This window comes from Vulpes vulpes, unplaced genomic scaffold (genome assembly GCF_048418805.1).
Source record: "Vulpes vulpes isolate BD-2025 unplaced genomic scaffold, VulVul3 u000000671, whole genome shotgun sequence".
NCBI classification, from domain to species: domain Eukaryota; kingdom Metazoa; phylum Chordata; class Mammalia; order Carnivora; family Canidae; genus Vulpes; species Vulpes vulpes.
The window spans coordinates 423,816-445,804 of NW_027325801.1; the positions used below are offsets into that span (position 1 = coordinate 423,816).

Here is a 21,989-nt window from a genome sequence, read left to right on the forward strand (position 1 = left end):
GGAGGCCAGGGGGACACGGAAGAGGCGGGGCAGCAGGTGCTCTGGGTGGGGGGAGGCGACTGTGCTGATGGGGGGCGGAAACCAGGTGGCCGGGTCCCAGGGCGAGGCAGAGGGAGACCGTGGCTCACAGGGTGTCGGTGGGGGTCACACGGGCCGCAGTGACAGCGCCCGGCATCCCCGGGGGCCTGAACTAGCATCCTTCCCTGAGAGGAGCCCCGAGCTCTCACGGTGTCCGCCGCTGGGCCTCTGCAGCTGGGCCGCGACCCCAGCCCTTGGGGGTGGTGCTTCTAGGAAGGCCCCCGTGGCTTCCTACGTGCCCTGTCTAAGCCTCTGCACGCAGTTTGGGGCTGATAACCCCCCTCCTTCCGAGCTCCAAGCGCACCCTGGGCCGTCCATGCCCTGCCACCTCTGTCCTGGCGGCTCCCTGCCCTCCGCCCCCAGGCCCCAGCACAAGCCAAGGTCCCTTCCGGGGGTCTTGAGGCCCAGCGACCTCCTGGTGCCCAGCTCCCTCCAAAGCACAGTGTTTCTGATTAAGAAGCGCCCCTGGCCTGGGATGCCAGCCCCCTGGGCCTGTGCCCCCGCCTCTGCCCCAAGCCTGCTCCCCGCTCTGCTCTCCAAGCTGCCTGCTCGGATCCCGGCCCAGCCTCTCTGCTATCAGCCCGGCTGTTCATCCCACCGGTCTCCACACCCCCCCACGGACCCCGAGGACACAGCCCCCCCTCCTCTGAAGGCTTTACTACAATGACCAGGACATCAGGCCCACAAAAATAAAGACGTGGGGAGGGACAAAGTAGAAGAAATCCCAAAGTTGAAGAAAAAAAAATAAGTTTTCCCCATTTAGGCTTCATTCTTAAAAGAATCCTTGGACCATGTCAAGGCTTCCACCTCCTAAAGGGTCCAGCTTAGGGGGGTAGGAAGGCTTTGTGGGGGTGATCCCGGAAGAGACGGGAAGAGGGTACAGGACGAAGAACAGCTCACGCAAGGAGGGGGCCTGCAGGACCGTGAAACACCAGCATTAAAGCCCAGGCTGCGTGTGTGTGTGACTGCGTGTTTGTGAGCGAGGGGGTATCAGGGCCAGTGAGACGTGGACGAGGTCAGCAGAGGTCGGATGAGCAAGGGGGTCAGGGGACCCTGCAGGGAGCCTGGACCTGTTCCTGATGACCCAATGGCGCCTGGGCCCCGTGTCTGTGCTTCCCCTCTGCTGGGAAGGGACCTGGAGGGGACCAGAGCGAGCCAGGCAGCTGGGGAGCCGAGGCTCTCAGGCATCGGGTGGGGCCATGGAGGAACCAGGGGGAGAGCACTCAGCTCACGTCATTAAAGAGAATGAAGTGCTTGGACGTGAGGGACAAATGGGCGTCCAGAAGGTGTCTCTGTCCCCGCAGAGGCGGCTGGGTGACCGGTGCTGTGGCCTCCTGAGACTACAGAGGTCCCTGTCCCCGGTCCAGCCCAGGGGGACCCGTTTCTCTGGCCATGTCCTCACTCCACCCGCTGCCCCTGCCCGCGCCTTGTGGCTCATCTTCCTCGGGGATCAAGCTTTCACTCTTGATTTGCTCTTGTGACCGTGACCTCAACTTCCTCTTTCTGGCTGGGTTCATGGCGCTGTGTCCTCCCAACCCTCGGTCCGAGCCCCGCCATGGTCGGCAGGTCAGCAGGGCCGGGTCAGCAGGTCAGCAGGGCCACAGGAGGAAAGAGCCTGGCCAGCGACGCCAGTGACACCACCAGTGTGGCGCAAGCGGGCGGCAGCGCTGATGCAACCCTGAGCTCCAGGCAGGGTCAGGGCAGGAGGAAGAGGGTGTAAGGCAGGTGAAGGCTGAAGCCGCAGGAGGGGTGAGGCCACCGGGGAGGGGAGAGCAGAGCCAGCTCAGGAGAGAAGCGGAGATGCCAGGAAACCTCAAAGTGTAACGTCACAGAGGCCACGACACAGCTTGGAGGGGACCTCGTGGTCTCAACAATGAGGCTGCTGGAGGGATGAGGGGGCGACGGAGTGACGGGGGGAGTGAGCTGCTTAGACCTGAACCCCAGCACCCGGAGCCGCGGCGGGGGAGGAGCACAGAGCGCCCGAGGGACCCGCAGGCCGGGTTCCTGGAGCAGGGCTGGGGCGGAGCCGGCCGAGCTTCCCCGAGGCCCAGCTCCGTAGAGGCGGGAAGGTGCCGGGAAGGTGCCGGAAGCTCTCCCAGCGCCCGGGGAGGGAGGGCGGGAGGTGAGGCAACTGTGGGCGCGGCTTCTGCTTTCCCTGAAGCGGGGATGGGGATGCGGAGCGCGGGCAGCAGCGGCGGTGGGTGGCGGGGCGGGGGCTCGGCGGCTCGGGTGGCCGCTGCAAGGTGGGGGCGCTGGAGGCAGCGCAGGTGCAGCTCGGCCGGAGACCAGGCGAGCTGTGGGTGGGGACAAGACAGGCCCGCGCCCTCGGGCCACAGCCATGCGGAGGCTGGGAGGCCTGGCGACAGCGTCCCTCCGAGCAGGGCGCAGGCCTGGGGTCTGGGTCAGCGGGGGCCACGGGAGCCGCAGGAGGTGACGGCGCGGTGGCTGCGCGGTGGCTGCCGGCTGCACTGACTTCACACAGAAAGGACAGGCGCCAGGTGCCAGGTGCCAGGAGCTCCGGGCCTTGGCTCCGCGACCACGGCAGGTGGGAGGAAGAGCCGGGCTGCGCTTAGGCCGCCGAGGCCTCGTGCTCCTGAGGCTCCGGGGTGAGCAGAGGGCAGATGGACGGGAAGGCAGGGCTGTGGCGGGAGACACGGCGAGCCGGCCACGCTCAGGGCCCAGGTGACAGGACAGCGACTGCTCCCCCCCACTGCTCACGCCTGGTCCCTCAACGCAGAGGCCGTCGGGGACGGGCAGCTGCGGGCAGGGGGCTCCGTGGCTCCTTCTACCTGGTACCCCGCGCCTCCTTCCCCTCGCCCATCAGCCCCCTCCTCCAGCCCACGGCCTGCTGCCCCTCTGTCTTCTCTTGGGGGCTGCAGGCGGCTGCAAGCTTCCGGGGGCAGGGGGCAGCCGACTTCTTTTTTTCCAGAAGAGCCCTTCTGGGGGGCTTCCCAGCCCCCTGCCCCTGAGTTCCCCCAAACCAGGGGCTCCCTTTCCCCTCGAAGTCCGTCCGTCCTCCCCGGGCCTTCTCCGGTCGCCCCCCACCCCTCCCCCAGGACCATCCGTCCTCCATCAGAACCCAGCCCCTCCCCCCAAACCCTCCTCACATCCCTCAGGATCAGGACCAACCCTCCCCCTCAGGATCGTGGTCCCCAGGACACGAACCCACACCTGGGGCCCCGCCCCCCACTCTACCCCCCTCACCAGCATCCTCCCAGGACCAGTCCCCCCTGGGACCCGACCCCCCTGAGGACCGGTCCTGCTCCTGGGGATCCGTCCCCCGCGGAGGACCCGCCACGCCTCAGGGCTGCTCCCCTATCTCAGGACCTGTCACTCCCCTCTCGCTCTTTCCCCCCTTTCTGCCGCGCCTGCGCTCTTGGGAAACCTCGGCCCCAGCCGCCTGCGCCCACCGGGTCAGCCCCCTGGGGGCCCAGCCTCCCGGGCTCTGGCCCCGCCCCCGCCCGCGAGGCCCCGCCCCCGCCCGCGAGGCCCCGCCCCCGATGCCTTCTCGTGCGCGAACCTGACTCCTCCCGAGCCTGCCTGCAGTCCCGGTGGGGGACGAGAGCGCAGGGGGGCGGGGCGAGAGGCCAGGCTGCGGACGGGCGTGCGACCCCCTCTTCCCTCCTCCCCCCTTCCCCCTCCCTCCTTCCCCTTTCCCTCCCCCTCCTTCCCCCTCCTCCTCCCTCCTTCCTCTCCCCCTCCTCCCTCCTTCCCCTCCCCCTCATTCCCCCCTCCTTCCCCTCCCCCTCCTCCCTCCTTCCCCTCCCCCTCATTCCCCCTCCTCCTCCCTCCTTCCCCTCCCCCTCCTTCCCCCTCCTCTTCCCTCCTTCCCCTCCCCCTCCTCCCTCCTTCCCCTCCCCCTCCTTCCCCCTCCTCCTCCCTCCTTCCCCTCCCCCTCCTCCCTCCTTCCCCTCCCCCTCCTTCCCCCTCCTCATCCCTCCTTCCCCCTCCTCCCTCCTTCCCCTCCCCCTCCTTCCCCCACCCCCTCCTCCCACCCCGCGTCCCCCCCCACTGGTCTCTCCCCCATCCCCAGGGGCGGCAGCACGAAGCAGGGGGACTGCTGCCGGGAGGAGCAGGTGGGGATGAGTCACAGTTCCGTGAAATAGTTTAAAGCGTTGTTAAGTGCATTTGTGAACCTACGACCTTTGCGTCCCTGTTTGTAATCATCCCACGTAGCAAACCAACCTTCCTGGACCCTAAATAAGTCTTAACGTGTGAAATAAATGTAAATGCAGCGAATCTAAAACTTTTTAAGGTTCTAACACTATCACCTAAACCTGGGAAGGTTTCAACTCACAAATCAAAATCAATTAAATGTAGATGATAAAAAGATGGGGGGGCGGGTGGCTGGCTCAGCGCTGGAGCCCGTGGCCTGTGAGCTGCAGGTTGTGCGTTTAAGTCCATGTTGGGGGTACAGGTTAACGAAATCAATCTGGGGCCCTTGGGTGGCTCAGTTAAGCGTCAGACTCTTGGTTTCCGCTCAGGTGCTGAGCTGCGGTGGTGGGATCCCGCCCTGGGGGGCGGGGCTGCTCAGGGGGGAGTCCCCTTGAGGTTCTTTGCCTCCGCCCCCCCTCCCCTGCTTGTGGGCACATGGGGGGCACTGTCTCCAATATATAAAAAAAATATTTTTTAAAAAAATCAATTAGGTTCAAATTATAGAAAGATTAAAATAATCACGTGTAGATTTTGCATTCGAATGCAAAGCTATGGGCTGAAATGTCTTTTTTAGTTTTCGTTTAGATTCCAGGTACTTAACATACGGTGTCACCTTAGTGTCAAGTGGAGATTATATGATCCAACACTTCCATAGACCCGCCCCCCCACCGCCACCCCCACTCCCCCCACCCCCGGCTCAGCTGGATAGGTGCTCGCCTTTATCCCCATCCCCCCACCCACCCAACCTCCTTTCCCCGTCTCCCTGCTCCTGGGATTCTCCTTGGTGGCCCTGAGGGATCGCAGACCCTATGAGCACTTTGTCCATGACAGAAGCCACCATGGTCTTGGCCCTGAGCCGTGGACACACCCCTCTCCGTGCTCTGTGCCCCCAGCCGTGCACTGAACTGGCCTCTGAACCACTAATGTTTTCCCTGTAAACTAAATGCCTGTGACCCTCAGGAATCCTTTTTTTTTTTTTTAATTTTTATTTATTTATTCATGAGAGACACAGAGAGAGAGGAGGGTAGAAACACAGGCAGAGGGAGAAGCAGGCTCCATGCAGGGAGCCTGCCGTGGGACACGATCCCGATCCCGGGTCTCCAGGATCCCGCCCTGGGCTGAAGGCAGCACCAAACCGCTGAGCCACCCGGGCTGCCCCGATTCCGTAGTTTTCATATACTCACAGGTATGTGCAAAGATCACCGCGATTTTAGAACATTTTCATCACTTGGGAAAGAACCCCGTCAGCGATCATGCTCCTACCACCTACCCCTCTGCACGTCTCAGCAACCATTTATCTACTTCCTGTTTTTACAGATTTGCCTATTCTGGATAGGTTGTTTTTGTTTTTGTTTTGTCTGGGAGAGACAGAGAGAGAGAGAGAGAGAGAGAGCGCGCGCTAGCAGGGAAGAGAGGGAGGAGCAGGCTTCCCTGCTGGAGCCTGACTCGGGGCTCCGCCCAGCGCCCTGAGATCCTGACCCGAGCCGAAGGCAGACGCTTGACAGACGAGCCACCCAGGCGTCCCGGATATTTCTTATAAATAGAATTATACACCTGTGGCTCCTGTGTCTGGTTTCTTTCACCCGGCACATGTCTCCAAGGTTGGGCCGTGTTGTCCTGTGAATCAGAACTTCCAGCTGGGACTGGAGTTTCTGTTGTTTCATGCTTGAATACCATTTCATGAATGGACACATCACACTTTGTGCATCCATTCCTCAGCCGGTGGACTTTTGGGCTGTTTCCTCCTTTTGGCTATTCTGAATGAACTGCTATAAACACCCACAGAAGAGTTTCTGTGTGGATTTGTGTTTGCACGTCTCGCGGGCACATATCTAAGCGGAGAATTGCTAGGTCGTATGGCAACTGTACGTGTAACTATTTGAGGAACTGCCAGATTGTTTCCCAATGTGGCTGCAGGATTTTTTATTCCCATCAGCAATGTGTGAGTGTTCCGATTTCTCCAAATCCTTACCAGTATATATTATCTGATTTTTTTGTTAGAGCCATCCCAGTGAGCGTGAAGTGGTTCTGATTTGCATTTCCCTGATGCATAATAGCACTGAGCATCTTCTCTGTGCTAACGAGCCATTTGTATATCATCTTTGAGAATGTCTGCTCATGTCCTTGCCCGTTTTTAGGTTGGGCAATTTATCTTTTTATTATTGAGTGAGAGAATTCTTTATAGGGTCTGGGTACAAGTCCCCTATCAAGTACACGACTCGCATTACTTTCTCCCATTCCACGGGTTCTCTTTTTACTTTCTTGATGGTATCTTTTGAAACATAGAAGCTTTTAATTTTGATGAAATCCATCTCGTTTGTTGTTTCTTTCGTTGCTCACCGGTTTGGGGCCATATCTAAGAATACATTGCCACATCCAGGGTCATGGAAACTTACCCTTATGTTTTGTTCTAAGAATTTTTTAGTTTTAGTTCTTATATTTAGGCCTTTGATTCATGTAGCTTTTGTATATGGTGTGAGGTAAGCATCCAACTCCATTCTTTTGCACGTGGATTCCAGCAGTCCCATCCCTGTTTTTTGAAAAGATTATTCTTTCCCGGGCAGCCCGGGTGGCTTAGCGGTTTAGCGTCGCCTTTGGCCAGGGCGTGATCCTGGGGTCCCGGGTTCGAGTCCCACATCGGGCTCCCTGCATGGAGCCTGCTTCTCCCTCTGCCTGTGTCTCGGCCTCTCTCTGTGTGTCTCTCATGAATAAATAAATAAAATCTTTAAAAAAAAAAAAAGATTATTCTTTCCCACATTGAACTGTCTTGGTCCCCTTGTTGACATCAGACCACAGATACATGGGTTTATTTCTGGACTCCTTATTCTATTTCATTCATCTATATGTTCCTCACTATGCCAGTGCCACATAATATTTTTTTAAGGTTTTATTTATTTATTTGACCCAGACAGAGAGAGCACGCACACACACATGAGCAGAGGGGAGGTGCAGAGGGAAAGAGAGAGAACCAGGTTCCCTGCTGAGCGGGGAACCAGACTCAGGGCTCTATCCCAGGACCCTGAGGTCATGACCAGAGGCACCCCTAGATCTTTATTTATTTATTTATTTATTTATTTTTTTATTTATGATAGTCACAGAGAGAGAGAGAGAGAGAGGCAGAGACACAGGCGGAGGGAGAAGCAGGCTCCATGCACCGGGAGCCTGATGTGGGATTCGATCCCGGGTCTCCAGGATCGCGCCCTGGGCCAAAGGCAGGCGCCAAACCGCTGCGCCACCCAGGGATCCCCTTGATCTTTAATTCTTTCAGAAATGTTTGTAGTTTTCAGAGAATAAGTTTTGCATTTCTTTTGTTAAATTTATTTCAAAATACTTTGTTCTTTTTGATGCTATTTCCTTAATTTCATTTTTGAATTGTTCATTGCAATTGAATGGAAATACCGTTGCTTTTGTAAACTCCAATGAATTTTTTTTCTTTAAAGATTTATTTCTTTATTTGAGAGAGGGAGAACAGGGGGAGGGGCAGAGAGAGTCTGAAGCAGGGCCCATGCCCAGTGCGGAGCCTGATGCGGGGCTCGATCTCCTGACCCTGAAATCAGAACCAGGAGTCAAACACTTAGCCAACTGAGCCCCCAGGCGCCCCAGACCCTGATGAATCTTGCATTCTCTGTGTTCTGAGGACCAACAACTTGTTCAGACAGTAACATGCTCATTGAATTTCACATCTTGGGCAGCCTGGGGGGCTCAGTGGTTTGGCACCGCCTTCAGCCCAGGGCGTGATCCTGGGGTCCGGGGATCAAGTCCCGACGTCAGGCTCCCTGCATGGAGCCTGCTCCTCCCTCTGCCTGTGTCTCTGCCTCTCCCTCTCTCTCTGTGTGTCTCATGAATAGATAGATAAAATCTTTAAAAAAAAAAAAAGAATTTCACATCTCACATGGCTATCTCAGTGGTCACAGTTTAAGCGGTCACTTTATGGACACTTCCTTCTGTGGTCACTTTAAACTCTCTGTGGTTTCTTTTTTTTAAAGATTTTATTTATTCATTAGAGACACACACACACAGAGGGAGAGAGAGAGGCAGACACACAGGCAGAGGGAGAAGCAGGCTCCATGCAGGGAGCCCGATGCAGGACTCGATCCCGTGACCCTAGGATCACGCCCCGGGCCGAAGGCGGCGCCAAACCGCTGAGCCACCGGGGCTGCCCCAACTCTCTGTGGTTAAAGGCACACATAGACTTCAAGGCTTATCCTGACCAATTTTCTTTTAATCATCAAGTTTCATCTTTGCTTCCGTTGCCATCGTTTCTTCCTACTTACTGAACACTCGCTGTGGCCCAAGCCCTGTTCCCGGCCCCGGGAAACGTGGCACGCAGGCCCCCCACCCCCGCCCTCGTGGAGCGTCCGCTCCAGTGGAGGGACACCGGTCAGATGGACAAGTCAGAGCAGAGCATGTTGGAGATCAGCGCCGAGGGGGAAGGCGCCCGGGAAGGGGCCAGGCAGCGCGGCATTGGCAGAGCAGCCAGCGGCGGGACCAGCCCACGCGAGGCCAGACTGTGCCCGGGGCGCTCGCGGAACAGGCAGGAGGCCCCGGGGGCTGGGGCAGAGGGAGCGGGGGAGGCGGGAAGCCAGGCCCGAGGGGGGACAGGCCCGGCACGGGCCTTGGTGATCCAGCCCTGACGGTGGTGGGCAGGCGGCCGTTTCGACGGGCACGGTCTGGCGGGAGCTTGGGGGGGAAAGCTGGCGGCAGAGCGGCCAGGAGGGTCCCCTGAGATGCAGGCAGGAGACGCCGGTGGGGACCAGGTGGGGCGCTGCTGGGGTACCCGCTGGCGCGGCCGACGGAGTGGCCGGCGGGCAGGGGCCGGGGTGAGCGTGGCGGAGAGTCGGGGTGACGGCAGTGCCCGGGGCCGGGAGCCGAGGCTGGAGCCCTCAGCGGAGCGGGAAGAGGCCAGGCCATTCGGGGCGGGCGCCGGCGGCCAGACGCAGGGCGGACAGGGCCTGGAGCTCCCTGGACTGAGCCGCAGCAGCCCGCTGGGGGGGAGCACCCCGGGCCCGGGGCCTGGATGCCCGCCAACGCAGGCCTTCGGGGGAGCGCCCTGCATGGGGATGCCACCCCCATGAGCCAGGGCAGGCCTGAGGCCTGCAGCGGCAACGGGGGGGGGGGGGGGGGGGGGGGGGCCGGGCGGAAGGACGGAGAAGCCTGGCCGGACAGGCGGACAGGCCGCAGGAGGAAGGGACGGGTGGAGCCAGCGAGTGCGGGGACGCCCAGACGCGGCCTCGAGGCAAGCGGGGGAGAGCCGGCGGGACAGGGGTCACCCAGGGAGGCTGGGGGCACCCAGCTGAGCCCCAGCCGGCTCCTCACCCAAGTGCTCCTTCCCCACAGCATCCAGAGCGTCGGAGGAGACCACCTGAGAAGGACACAGGCCCCAGCTCCCGCCCACGTCCCCCCTTCACCCTGCGGCTCTAGGAGGTCTTCCCAGCCCCGCCAGCTGTCTCCCCCAACCCGGTTCCCCCCTCCAGGTTCTCTCTCCCTGCAGGCTACTTCCCTTTGGCCCCCAAAGTTTTATTGTCTCCTTGATCCTAAAGCAAATATTTCCAAAAAGCCAAAAAAAGAAATCAGAAAAGAACAGAACGGCTGATTTGATTAATGTATTTTAATGTATTCATTCAGAAAACACAAATAACAAAAGTAAAAGAAAAGTAAAGTGGTGGTGGGGACGCCTGAGGCATCTGCCTTCAGCTCAGGTCAAGACCCGGGGTCCTGGGATCCCACCGGTCATGTCCGCCCCCTGCTAGTGGGGAGCCTGCTTCTCCCTCTACCCCTTTGCCTCCCCCCATGCGCTCTCTCTTTCTCTCTCTCGAATATATAAATAAAATCTTAAAAAATAAAAGTAAAGTGGCAGGACATCTTGCCACACATCGCGCAGGGTCCCAGGGGCTCAGATTTCAGCAACAAGCCCAGGGACTTCCGAGGGAATGCAAGAACGCTTCTGAGGGCTCTGCAAGAGGGTAGCTTTAGCAGTGTGCACTAAGGAGCGCTGGAACGTCTGTTTTCGGGGTGAAGAACCAATAATAAAGTTTTGTGTAGGTATCATGGTCAACATCACTCATCTTCAGGGAAAAACAAATCAGAACCACAGCGAGATCCCACCTCACACTGGCCAGAATGGCTAAAATCAGCAAGTCAGGAGACGGCAGGGGTTGGTGAGGATGAGGAGAAAGGGGCCCCCTGACCTGCTGGTGGGGATGCAGGCTGGGCAGCCGCTCTGGAGAGCAGTGTGGAGGGTCCTCAGGGGCTGAATGTAGAGCTACCCCATGGCCCAGAAACGGCCCTACTGGGTACTTATCCACAGGACACAGACACGGTGATTCCAAGGGACACGTGCACACTGTTTACAGCAGCGTCATCCACAAGAGCCACACTGTGGACGCAGCCCAAGCGTCGGTGGACTTATGGGTGGATAACGAAGAAGCAGCATACGCACACACACATACACAACGGAATATTACTCAGGCATCAAAAAGAATGAAATCTTGCCATTTGCAACGACGTGCATGGAACTAGAGGGTATGATGCTGAGCGAAAGAAGTCCACCAGAGACAATTATCACATGATTTCACTCATAGGTGGAATTTAAGAAACAAGCAAATGGAAAAAAGAAAGAAAGAGGCAAAGCAGGAAACACTCTTAGGGCTAGAGAACACCCTGAAGGTCCCTAGAGGGGAGAGGGTGGGGTGGGAAACAGGTGACGGGGCTCGGGGCTGCGCCTGTCCGGATGAGCACCGCGTGTCTTATGCAAATGTTGGATCGCCGCCCTGTACACCGCATGGCGTGCGTGAACGACACCGGAATGGAAGTTGAAAACCTTATTAAAAAAGATTTGTGTAGTAGAATTATTTGCCGCTGGGAAAACTGGAATCAATGTGCATTGCCCAGGACTGGAAGGGGCTCCAGGGACGGCGCAGGTTCGCCCCCAGGGCTGCTGGCTGAGAAGGGTGCTGCTGGAGGCCGACCCGTGAAGACAAGGAGGACACAAGGGCGAGGAGCTCACACAAGGCTGCCTGCCACCTGTTGGTACGTGGCCCTGCAGCTAAGAACGGATTTTACATTTTTAAACGGGAGAGAATCAAAAGAACTCTATTTCTGGATGTACAAAAAGTACACGAGATTCAAATATTAGTGTCTCTGAATAACGTTTTGTTGCTACAGATCCACATTTGTTTCCATGTGCGGGTCCGAGGCGGCCTTGGCAGCAGGGCAGCTGGGTTGTGTTGCTGCAACAGAGAGCAGATGGGCTGCAAAACTGGCAATATTTACCAGCAGCCCTTCCTAGACAAGGCGCATCGGCCCCTGAGCTACAAAACACGGGGAGAAGGTCTTCGAGGCAACCGGAGCTTCGTGTTATGACCAGCAGTGGGGTGACAGGACGGCCAGTAGTTTGTAATGTGTGTGTGGGTTTTTTTTAAGATTTTATTTATTTATTCATGAGACACAGAGAGAGACAGAGACAGAGGCAGAGGGAGAAGCAGGCTCCCTGTGGGGAACCTGACGGGGGCTCGACCCCAGGACCCCCGGGGGTCACGACCCGAGTGGGAGGCAGATGCTCAACCACTGAGCCCCCAGTTGCCCCCAGTAATTTCCAATCTTATTTTGACTTCTCTGTAGCTCTGTTCTTTCTCCACAGTGAGCACATATGGCTTTTATGACAACAACAAATGTAGCAGTTTTCAATTAAAATGCACACTCCCCCAAACCTTCTCAAACCTTGGTCATCAAGGGCACTCTCAGACACCCCAGGACAACCCTAGGGCTCTCGGGCCCCCACATGGGGATCCAGGAGTGTAGAGCAGCAAGTATAGGGCAGATCCACCCTCTTGAACCTGCATTTACTGTCCCCAGAGACACTGGGCAGGGACAAGCCACCACTGGTGCCGCTGAGCCCATGCGCTTATTCTCGCTCTGGCCGCCCTGTGGGTCCCCCACCTGGTGAGGCTAGGCTGTCCCCACAGGAACAGTGGTCAGGGGGCCTGGGCCCACCCCTCCCCACCAGGGAACATGTGGGTCAACTTGGCAACCGGGGGACCAGCCCCCTGGAGACCCTCCCCAGCGAGAGGTCAGCAGCTCTGTTCGTGGGCCGGTAGGAGGGGTGGGCAGCTGTGGAAGGGCCCTATGAGGGCTCCCTCCGAAGACGGAGACACGAAGGGCCAGGCCCTCCTGGGGGATCTGCTGGCTGCCCCCAGGCCCCCTCGGAGGTACGGGGTCATGGTCTGGCCCACCCAACGGAGGCGGGTCACGGTTGGTCAGCCCGTCAGAGGCAAACAAAGGGGCACCATGGCCTGGGCCCTGCCTCGGTGGGTGACAGCCCCTCCCCTCGGGCCTGCCTGGGGTCTCAGCGCTCTCTCTGTGTCCCTCAGGTGTCTTCCTGCCCCAGGCCCCGGCAGCAGCAAACGAACCCGTCCTGGAAGAACTGGGGATTCTGACCCTGGCGCCCCTGGCCGACGTGCTAAGCAGCCCGCAGCCCAGCCCTGCGACCGCCCCCATCGTGAGCCCCCTGACGGGCCCCCTCAACTCGCTGCTGCCCGGCCCGGGGTCCGTGTCGCAGAGCAGCCCGCTCACCGGGCTCCTGAGCGGCCACCTGGCCGGCCCCGTGGCAGTGTCCCCGGGGGGCACGCTGGCCAGCTCCCTGGGCCTGCCCTCCGCCGGCCCCCTGCCCCTGGGCAGCCCCCTCATGGGCCCGGTGGCGGGCTCGGTGGCCGTCTCTCTGGGCAGCCCCCTGCTCACCTCCACAGCCGCGCCTCTCGGCGTCTCTCAGAACCTTCTGGCCACCCCCCTGAGCAACCTGGTGCTGCCCGAGGCCCCGAGGGTGCGGCTGGCAGAGCCGCTGCAAGGCTGCCCCTCGGGGCCCCAGCCATTGGCCGGAGCAGGGCCCGCTGCCCAGGGTAAGCAACGGGGGGCGGCAGGGGGGGGCGGCCCAGGGCAGGTCCGCGGGCTGGCCTTGCTCTCACCCTCCTCTTCTCCTCCCTGCCCCCCCATCTCCAGTCCCCATGTCCACGGAGCATCCCCAGCCGGCCCAGGACCTGGATCCCCTCAGCATGACGTTTGTGGGTTCTCCCATCCGTACCTCCACCCCTATCACCACCAGGAGCGCGCCTGGGCCCATGACCACCTTCTCCTACGGCAGCTCAGATGTCAGGCCCCAGCCCAGTGCCACTCAGGGACAAGCAGTCCCCGTGCCTGTCCCCAGCACCACAACGGCCCCCCCGGTGGACGCAGTCCTCGCCCCTGCCCCTACTCCTGCCCCAACTCCTGTCACCCACTACACCCCCTCCAGCACCACCCACATCACCCCGTACCCACCCCAGTCCCCCACCCGGGCACACCACCCCCCCACCCAGCCCTCGCCCACCTCTCACTCCCCTCCCCGAAACCCACACTCCCCGCCCCGAACCTCGTCCTCCCCGGCTTCGATCAACGACACCCGGGGCTCACGTGGCTCAGAAACCTCTCGCAAAAGCATCCTTGAGTTGGAACGGAAGCTGGCTCACCGCAAGAGCAGCAAGTTCCCTGAGAGCCCCCGAGGTCAGTGACATGCGTTCAACACAAGAGGGGGTGTCCCCTCCGCGCTCGCGGACCTCCCTGGCACTGGCCTGGGCCGCTGACCGTGGCCGCTGAGCACTCCTTCCGCCCCCTGTCGTCCCCAGAGTCAAAGCAGCTGGCCTGGGAGAGGCTGGTGGGGGAGATCGCCTTCCAGCTGGACCGCAGGATCCTGTCCAGCATCTTCCCGGAGCGCGTGCGCCTCTACGGCTTCACGGTCTCCAACATTCCAGAGAAGATCATCCAGGTGTGTGGCGCCCTCTCCCACTCACCGCCTGTCAGGGACGGGGAGCTCGCTGGCCGTGCAAGGCTGCTGGGGGGCCCTGGCCCTGGGGCCCAGCCTGGCCAAGCACGTCAGAATCCGAGGACACCCTGGGAGGGAGGAAGCACGGTGTTCAGTCCGAGGGGCAGGGAGAGTGCAGGGCACCTGGCATCAGGAGAGCCTGTGGTCCAAGGGGTGTGGCTCCCGAGAGGACAGGGCGGGGGGGGGGGGGGGGGGGGGGTGTTGCTGAACATGGTCAGGCCTGCACTGCGATCACCTCCCCATGGCCATCTCTCGGCCCCAGGGCCCCCCCAGACTAGCAGAGCTAATGCTTTCCCTACCCATTGGGACCCTCAAGGGTCACTGGGGTGACCCAGGGGAGGCAGGTCCCAGGACCTCTGAGCAGCGGGCGGCCTCATGGCCAAGGCCCTCAGGCCCAGGCTGGTTCCCCCATACTCTTAGCAGGCCGCTCACCGAGCCGGCTGCCGCTGAGGGGCACAGAGGACGGGACTTCGCAGGGGTGCTGGGCGCTGTACCTCGGCCCCACGCGCCGAGCTGAGTCGCCGGATATGGGCGGTGCGGCTGACGGTGTGTGCCCCTCCGTGTGTGCCCCTCCCCACGCCCCGTGGACGCACCAGCTCCGGGCGGGCCACTTGGCCTCTGGGCAATAGTCCTCTGTGCTCCCCCACCTCTCTCCGTCCCTCCGGCGGCGTCTTTATCTGCAGACGCGATATTTGTATCCAGGCTTGAGCCCGCCCTTTCCTTTGTATCCTTCAGTTAGGTTTTTAATGTGAATGTGGTCAGAATCATCCACTTTGCCTTTACTGCTTGTGCGCTTCGGGTCTCCCTTGCGGCTAGAGCGGTGGAGGGCGGAGGGCAGCCGAGTCGCCTCCCAGTCCTGTGAGCGAGGGTGGGGTCCACCGCCACTCTGACCCCCCCCGACCCTGGTGTCCCCCACGGGGAGGGGGGCAGAGCCAGGGGGGTTGCTCCTCGACCGTCCGTCAAGTTCCAGGAAAAACCTAGGTCGAATGTGTAGTTCCTTACTGCTTTCCCGATTAGGCCGGGGCCGGCCGCCTTCACCTTGCGGGGGGTTCCCGCGCACCTGCCGTTTCTGCTGCTCGCGTCAGCAGGGCCCACCGGGTCACGTTCAGTCCCACGAGGCTTGAGGCGCCTCCGGGTCCCGAGGGCAGATTGGCCCCGGCTGTTTAAAAACTGGCGGCCAACACAGCAGAAGCACAGTATCTGTGTCTCTAAGATGCTGCGTCTGATATCAACTGGCCAAGATGCATGTAATGAACACAAGTCCAGCTGCCCACATGGAAGCCACATGTGAAATTGTGAAAGAGGCTTCCTACTGCTTGAGGATGCCGTCCGGATGGAAGGAGGTAGAGACACCTCACCCCCGACGCGGGAGCTGGCTGGGCAAGCCGAGCCCCACCCGGGCTCCTCACTTCGCGGGAGTCACTGCCTACGCCACCGCCGTACAACGGTCATCGCTCTAAGTGGCAGCTTGTAGCAAAGAGGCGGGAGATGAGAGCAGGATGTGAGGCCCTCTCCTCTGGCGGCCGCGGGAGTCCTTGGCCAGTGGCCAGCGCCTCGACCACCATCTGGCAGCCAGCGGCGGGGAGGCTGGGACCAAACACTCATGTTGGTGGGACCAAACACTCATCCGCTCACTGTGCCCCATGGCCACCTGCAGCTCTTCTGGAGCCATTGGCCCCATGCACCTTCCATCGGCAACGACCAGTGCCAGGTCATACCCTTGCCGCCCAAACTGCAGGGGAGCGCCCCCCCGGGGGTCCCAGCTGCGCAGAAATTGCCCCTGACGCCAGGCAAACGCCCCCTGGCCGGGCCTCTGCAGAGCCCACTGCAGGTGGATGACGTCTGCTTCCACCTGAGGACCGTGAAGCTGCATCCTGCTCCCCGGGCCGGCCGCCTGGCCCTCGTGTTGGTTCCTCTCAGCATCCAGTTCCTCTTTGCCCAGATTTTCATTTCCCTTCCTCAGAGCATCTTGTTTCCCTGCACGTGGAACTCCAGCATCGGTCGTTGCTAGAATCCCTAAAGTCCATCCCGGCCCCCGACCTCCTCAAGCCTGGCCCGTCTGCTTTGCGGACGCCGGAAGGGTGACAGGAAAAGCTTTAATAGAGCCGCACTGCTGAGTGAGGACTTGTTGGCCGTTTTCTCTGAATCTGGGCCATCTTTTTTTAAAAATTCACAGACCGTTCCTGTGCCATCTTTTAAGCTCAAGTAAAAGTTGTCCCAGTGCCCAGAACTGTCACCTCTTCTGCCCAGTTGCAAAGGCCTCCTGCTGGGGGACCGGGTGCTCTCAGCTTTCCTTCCGGCTCCCAGTCAGAGCAGGCCCGGAGTCCAGCCACGCCCGTGTGAGGGTCGCGGGGGTGGTACCTTTCGGCTGTGTCTGGATGGGTCCCGGGGCCTCTGGTGCCCTCTGGGGTCCCACTCACCTGCCTGCAAAGGATGGTCTTGTTTTTTGCATAACGGTTTGTTTCCCACTACCATGCCAGACTCTTTCTGGTTCTAATAGCCTGTACGTCATCTTGGCCTTTGTATGTAGACAATCATTGCACGCTATTGAAGAGACGCAAACAGGGGCACCTGGGTGGCTCTGTCAGCTACGCGTCTGCCTTCTGCTCAGGTCATGATCTCAGGGTCCTGGGTTCGAGTCTTGCATGGATGGGGCTTCCTGCTCAGCCAGGAGTCTCCTTCTTCCTCTGCCCCTCCCCCTCGTGCGCACCCTCTGCCTCCCAAGTGGATAAATAAAATCTTTAAAAAATAAACACAAGAAAATTAAAATAGATAAAATAGCAGCAACCCCGTCCAGTTTGAGACTCGCCTAGGAACACGCACGTCAAGGGTGCCTGTTAAGTGCGACGTGTGTCCCAGGCTGTTGGCCAGATCTTCCTCAGTCAAGCTCCTGGCGGCAGATAACAGAATCCACACTGGCTGATGTAAACAGGAAGACGTTTATTGGAAATGTTTAGGTGAGGACGCCAGGGTGGGTACAAGAGCTGGTGCAGCCGCCCCTGAAGACCCAGGCTCACAGCCCCTGCGCCCTGGCTCGCGGGGAACCTGCCCCCAGGGCACCACGGCCCCCGGCAGGCGCCTCCACCCGCGCAGAAGCCCGGGTGGCAGGTGCCCAAGCCGCAGGGCGTCGGGGAAAGGCTCCCAGCTCCAGGCAGCCGTGCAGCCGAACAGAAGCCGGGGGAGGCAGCTCCTGCGTCGCCCACGCCAGGGTACGAAGTCTTTCCTCGTCCTCATTTCTTGAGAGCTCTGGGGTCTCTTAACCATGAAGAAATATTTTTTTTAAACAATGTTTTTCTATCATTGAAAAGATCACATGAGGTTTCCCAGCCTGCCTTCTGCCCTAACAGCCGGCGGCGCGGGAGAGGGTGTTCGGATCCTCAACCGCAGCGGCCCCGCGATGCGGAGCGCGGTCACCTGCGATGCTGCAGCCCCGGAGCGCGCGCCAGGCGCCGGGACCCCCGCGCCCGGGACTCGCTCCGTCCCTCGGCCGCGCGCTCGGACCCGGCCCACCCCTGGCGGGACCCCAGGGCCCGGCGGGGGCGCAGGGGCGGAGCTTGCGGCCGCGGTGCCCTCCCATTGGCTCGAGCTCGGTGACGTCAGGCCTCGGGGCGGAGCGGGGGGCGGGGCCGCGGGAGCCTAACCCGGGCGGGGCGGGGCGCGCTCCGGCTGCGTCCTCCAGGCTCAGTCCCGACGCTCGCGTGTGCTGAGCCACGTGCGGAGCCCCCTCGCGGACACGTGCCCGGTGCGGTGGGAGTCCCGGGGCGGAGAGACGGGCGCTGAGCACCTGCCCCGCCTCCTGGAGGTGCGCGCGCCTTTGCTCACAGCCGCGCGCTCCTCCACGGTGCTCCAGCGCCAGGTGCTCTGCCCGCAGACGTTCCCCGCGCACACATCTGCACCTGCGTCACCTACCCCGGACCAAACTGCTGCCACCTTGCTGGCCGCCGCCACCCTTCCCGCTGCAGCGACCCACTCCGATTAGGAGGCGTCGGGTGCATGCCGAGTTCACGCCAAGTAGTCGCACCCTCGGGGAGCTCCCCCACTCCCCGGCGGGCAAAGCCCTGACCATATACGCCAGGGCTTGGGGCTGATACATGCTGGGGGGCAGGAGAGCTTAGGGTGGGAGCGAGGCGCGGGGGTGGCGGGCTCCATCACCACACGGTGGCCTCATCCGGGCCAGCTCCAACACCCTGGGAAGCCCCTCCTCCCTCCATTCCTGGGAAACGCAATTCTGCCCCATGAGCGAGCCCACTGGTGTGTCCTATGGAACTAGGGCCCCTCGTGGTGGTGCAGACCAGCACTGATGCTGTGCTCAGCACCCCTGGAGATACCTCCTTTAATCTTCAAAATAGCCGTCAGGTGGTTTCCTTCCTCTCATAGCAGGGAAACTGAGGCTCAGACCCAGTATGGTCACTGAAACAGCCATTGAAACCGGCTCTCCACGTGACCCCCTGCTCTGCGCTCCGCCTCCCAGCACCTTCTGCGCCATGCGTGCTGTTCCCTGTCCTGGAAGCTCCTTTGCTCCGGTTGTCCTCATCCTTCAGAGGCAGCCCAGGCATCCTCTCCCCTCCAGAGACCCTCGCCCCGGCAGCCGGCTGCTCCCCGCGGCAGCACTCCCAGTTCCGTCTTCCTCCTCGGCTTTGTTATCCTTGTAAACTCAGGAGGCTTTGCTCAGCGCCCCACACAGGGCAGGACTGAGAATCTGCGCGATGGATAGACAGGACCTTCACCCTCTCTTGCCAGCTTCTGCCCATCCCCTCATATGGCCGGCACGATCCTTTAGAGTCACAAAGCCAATGGACCAGGAATCTCTGGCCCTTTATGACAGGGCCCCCCCGCCACGCTCTGCTCAGCCCTGCCAGCTTCTCAGTGCCAGGAGGCATGGTAGGGACTCATGCCCACTGCTCCCTGGCTCCGGCGGGGTCCTTGTCCTGCTCCTCCCCACTCACTGCCCTCACCTGGCCCTCTGCTCTCAAGGGGTCATGTCCTTGGGGCGGCCCTGGCCTGTCTCAGTGTCAATGTGCCCGCACTCCTCTCCCCTGTCCAGCACCCTGGCAGGGTGGGTGCCGTGCGCTCCCCCCGGACTTGTGCTCCTATCTGGGGCTCAATACACCCAGTGTGGCACACAGCAGGAGTGTGCTCCCCAGGGGGAGCAGACGATGGGTCCTGACATCCCCACAAGGGGACGAGGCTTAACGCTGTCCACCCACTGCGCTCTGTGCCGTTCGGCATGAAGAGCTGCAGGTTCACCGCTTACCCAGAGAGTCGGCTGAGCTCCCTGCCGCCTGACGTGGGGAAGGAAACGGCGGATGGAGAGAGAAGGCTTAGAGGCCAAGAGGAGCCTAGAGTCAGGAAGCCAGATTTGTCCTGGTGCTGACTGTGCACTGAGTGCTGAGCAGAGGGCTCTGGGTGCATCTGCCAGAGGTCAGAGGTCATGTTAGCTGAGCCCAGCCGTGAGTCCAGTGCTCTGTTCACATGACCATCGGGGGAGGAGAGGACAGGGGATTTTCCTGGAGAAGGTGAGGCCAAGCACGCTGTTTTGAGGGCTTAGGAAGCAGCCTGGTGGGCATCCAGGGGATGGCTGGAAGGGGGTGCGTGGGGCCAGATAGGCCCTAACCCCAGGAGGTGCAGCAGTGGGAAGTGCAGGGGGAGATCAGTCAGAGCGAGACCCTGTCCAACTACTGCAGACCTGTCACTCGGTGGGCCTGGCAGGACTCGGTGCAAATGAAAATACAGGGGGCTCTTTGTTCAAAACTTATAAAGAACTTCAGGGTGGCTACAGCAGAGCATGAAGCAGAGTGTGGGCCCTTCTGAACAGGGGGCCCTGAGTGCATGTGCAGGTCACATGCCCAGGAGGTGATGGCAGGAGCCGAGAGGAGCTGGCTTCCTGCTTCCTCCTGAGATGCTGGGATGCAGTCAGTGCCTGGTTGGGGGGCCCAGGCAAGGAAGAAGTGGGTGGGGACCCACCAGTCGCTGCCAGTCCCCAGGTCCAGGTACCAGGAGGGGTCACCAGAGGGGCGGCGGGACCCTCAGCGCTGAGACCAAGAGTGCTTGGAACAGAGAAGGGGGCTGGAAAGGAGGTGGAAGCCTCAGGGAGTAGCAGGAGGCCTGGGAAAGCCCCTGAGTGGTATGGCCGGGATCTTTAGGGACCCCCCGTCTTCCTTCCTTCCCAGCCATGCTGTCAGCATTTCATGACCTCAGCTCAGTCCCAAATCCCTGCTGGTGGAGAACCCTCCCCTGCAGCTCAACCCACTAGGTTCCCCCTGCCCTAGGCTCCTTGGAGCCTCTCCCCCAGGACCTCCAGGACACCTCTAGCACACCCCGGGACCTCCAGGAACCCCAGCACCCCCACAGACACAGTCGCCCCTCTCCTGCCTTTGTACCAGTGCAGGGTGGAGGGACCCTGATGGCCGCTCTCCCCTCAGGCCTCCCTGAACCCCAGCGACCACAAGCTGGATGAGGAGCTGTGCCAGACGCTCACACAGCGCTACGTAACCATCATGAACCGGCTACAAAGCCTGGGCTACAACGGGCGGGTGCACCCGGCGCTGACCGAGCAGCTGGTGAACGCCTACGGCATCCTGCGCGAGCGGCCGGAGCTGGCTGCGTCCGAGGGCGGCTCCTACAGCATGGACTTCCTGCAGCGCGTGCTGGTGGAGACCGTGCACCCCAGCGTGCTCACCGACGCGCTGCTGTTGCTCTCCTGCCTCAGCCAGTTGGCACGTGACGATGGCAAGCCCATGTTCATCTGGTGACCCTGGCTCCTGCCACCCTGCCCCGCATCCCGATGCAAGGCCATTAAAGCTTCCACAGACGCTAGCCGCGGGCCGGGCCCAGACCTGAACTCTTGGGTGGTGCCGCCTGTCCTGGGGTGGCTGGCCAGCACCTCACCCCCCACACACCTTCAATCCTGCCTGCTCTGGGGCTCCATGCCCAGCCCAGGGCCCTTCGTGAGAACCCCAAGACCGAAGTTTGGCAGTGTTCAAAGGTCCCATGGCTTCTCTCACCTGGCAGTGGGAGTAGGAGGGGCCCCTGACACTGGGACGGGGAAGAGCAGGAGGCCGCAGGAGCCCAGGTGCAGCATCAGTGCCAGGTGGGAGCTGAAGCCTGGGTGCAGAGCGGAAGGCAGAAGCGGGAGGCACGGGATGTGGATGTGGGAATCCCCTCTGTACTGGGCTGGGAAGAGGAGAGGGGGGAAGGGCGGGAAGAGCGGGGAGGATGGAGGTGGGGTGGAGGTGGGGTGGGGGTGGGGCTCAGTCGGGACACCAGGAGGGCAAGGGCCTGTGGACAGTGCAGGCAGGATGCTAGTCCTTGGGAGGCTGTGAGTGGGGGGAGCCCATGGGTGGCCTGGGGCCACAGGGGTGGGGGACAGGACAGGACCTGTCTGAGGAGGCCAGAGAGGCTGGAGCTGCAGTGGGAGGCAGAGGTGGCTGAGAAGGGGGAATGAGGACCCCAGCAGAGCAGGCCCCTGAGCACCAGGGCTTGACTTCCAGAAGACTCCGGCAGGCAGAGGAATCTTAGCCGCCACCAGCAAGGAATGCAGGGAAGGAGAGGGTCCGGGGTTCCTGCAGGGAAGGAGAGGGTCCGGGGTTCCTGGGTGTGCTAGAGCCCTCTCCCAGGTGCTCCCTGCCTCCTGGCCCTCCCCACTCCCGGGCCTGCTGCTTCGGGGATCCAGCCAGACCCCTGGGGAAGGCAGGGAGGACTCTGCGTACACATAGGTAGACACCCGGAGACAGAAGTGTCGCTCTGCCTGCGGGGAGGCCCAGCATCACCAGGAAGGGGCCACCGGCCAGCACCAGACCTTGGTGCTGAAGGGGTCGGGATTCCGGAGAACCGGGAGGGGATGGCCCCGCCTCCCCTGCCCGCGCGGTGAAGGGCAGCCCCGAGCAACGGAAGAGCCAGCCCG

At 61.1% G+C, this 21,989-nt stretch overlaps 1 protein-coding gene and 1 long non-coding RNA gene across 2 annotated transcripts; one reads left to right on the forward strand and one right to left on the reverse strand.

Moving 5' to 3' along the window:
- The first annotated feature begins 12,357 nt into the window (after window positions 1-12,357).
- SPATC1 (spermatogenesis and centriole associated 1) lies at window positions 12,358-20,980 on the forward strand. Its single transcript, XM_072745935.1, has 5 exons — window positions 12,358-12,483; window positions 12,551-13,095; window positions 13,169-13,767; window positions 13,890-14,029; window positions 20,509-20,980. Exons 1-5 carry the CDS (start codon window positions 12,358-12,360, stop codon window positions 20,836-20,838), a joined length of 1,740 nt encoding a protein of 579 aa, XP_072602036.1. The 3' UTR covers window positions 20,839-20,980.
- Window positions 17,007-19,656, reverse strand: LOC112911159 (uncharacterized). The gene is made up of 3 exons (XR_003233340.2): window positions 19,341-19,656; window positions 18,561-18,785; window positions 17,007-17,341 (listed from the first exon to the last, which is right to left on the reverse strand). It is a non-coding gene; the product is annotated as an uncharacterized lncRNA (long non-coding RNA).
- Window positions 20,981-21,989: the final 1,009 nt, after the last annotated feature.

What these genes read in the sequence shown, in the direction of transcription:
- SPATC1 (XM_072745935.1), top strand. Translation starts at nt 12,358, where the DNA reads ATGAGGGCTCCCTCCGAAGACGGAGACACGAAGGGCCAGGCCCTCCTG. An exon ending in GTTCCCTGAGAGCCCCCGAG is followed by an intron (nt 13,768 to 13,889) that starts GTCAGTGACATG and finishes TGTCGTCCCCAG; the next exon opens with AGTCAAAGCAGCTGGCCTGG. An exon ending in TTCCAGAGAAGATCATCCAG is followed by an intron (nt 14,030 to 20,508) that starts GTGTGTGGCGCC and finishes CTCTCCCCTCAG; the next exon opens with GCCTCCCTGAACCCCAGCGA.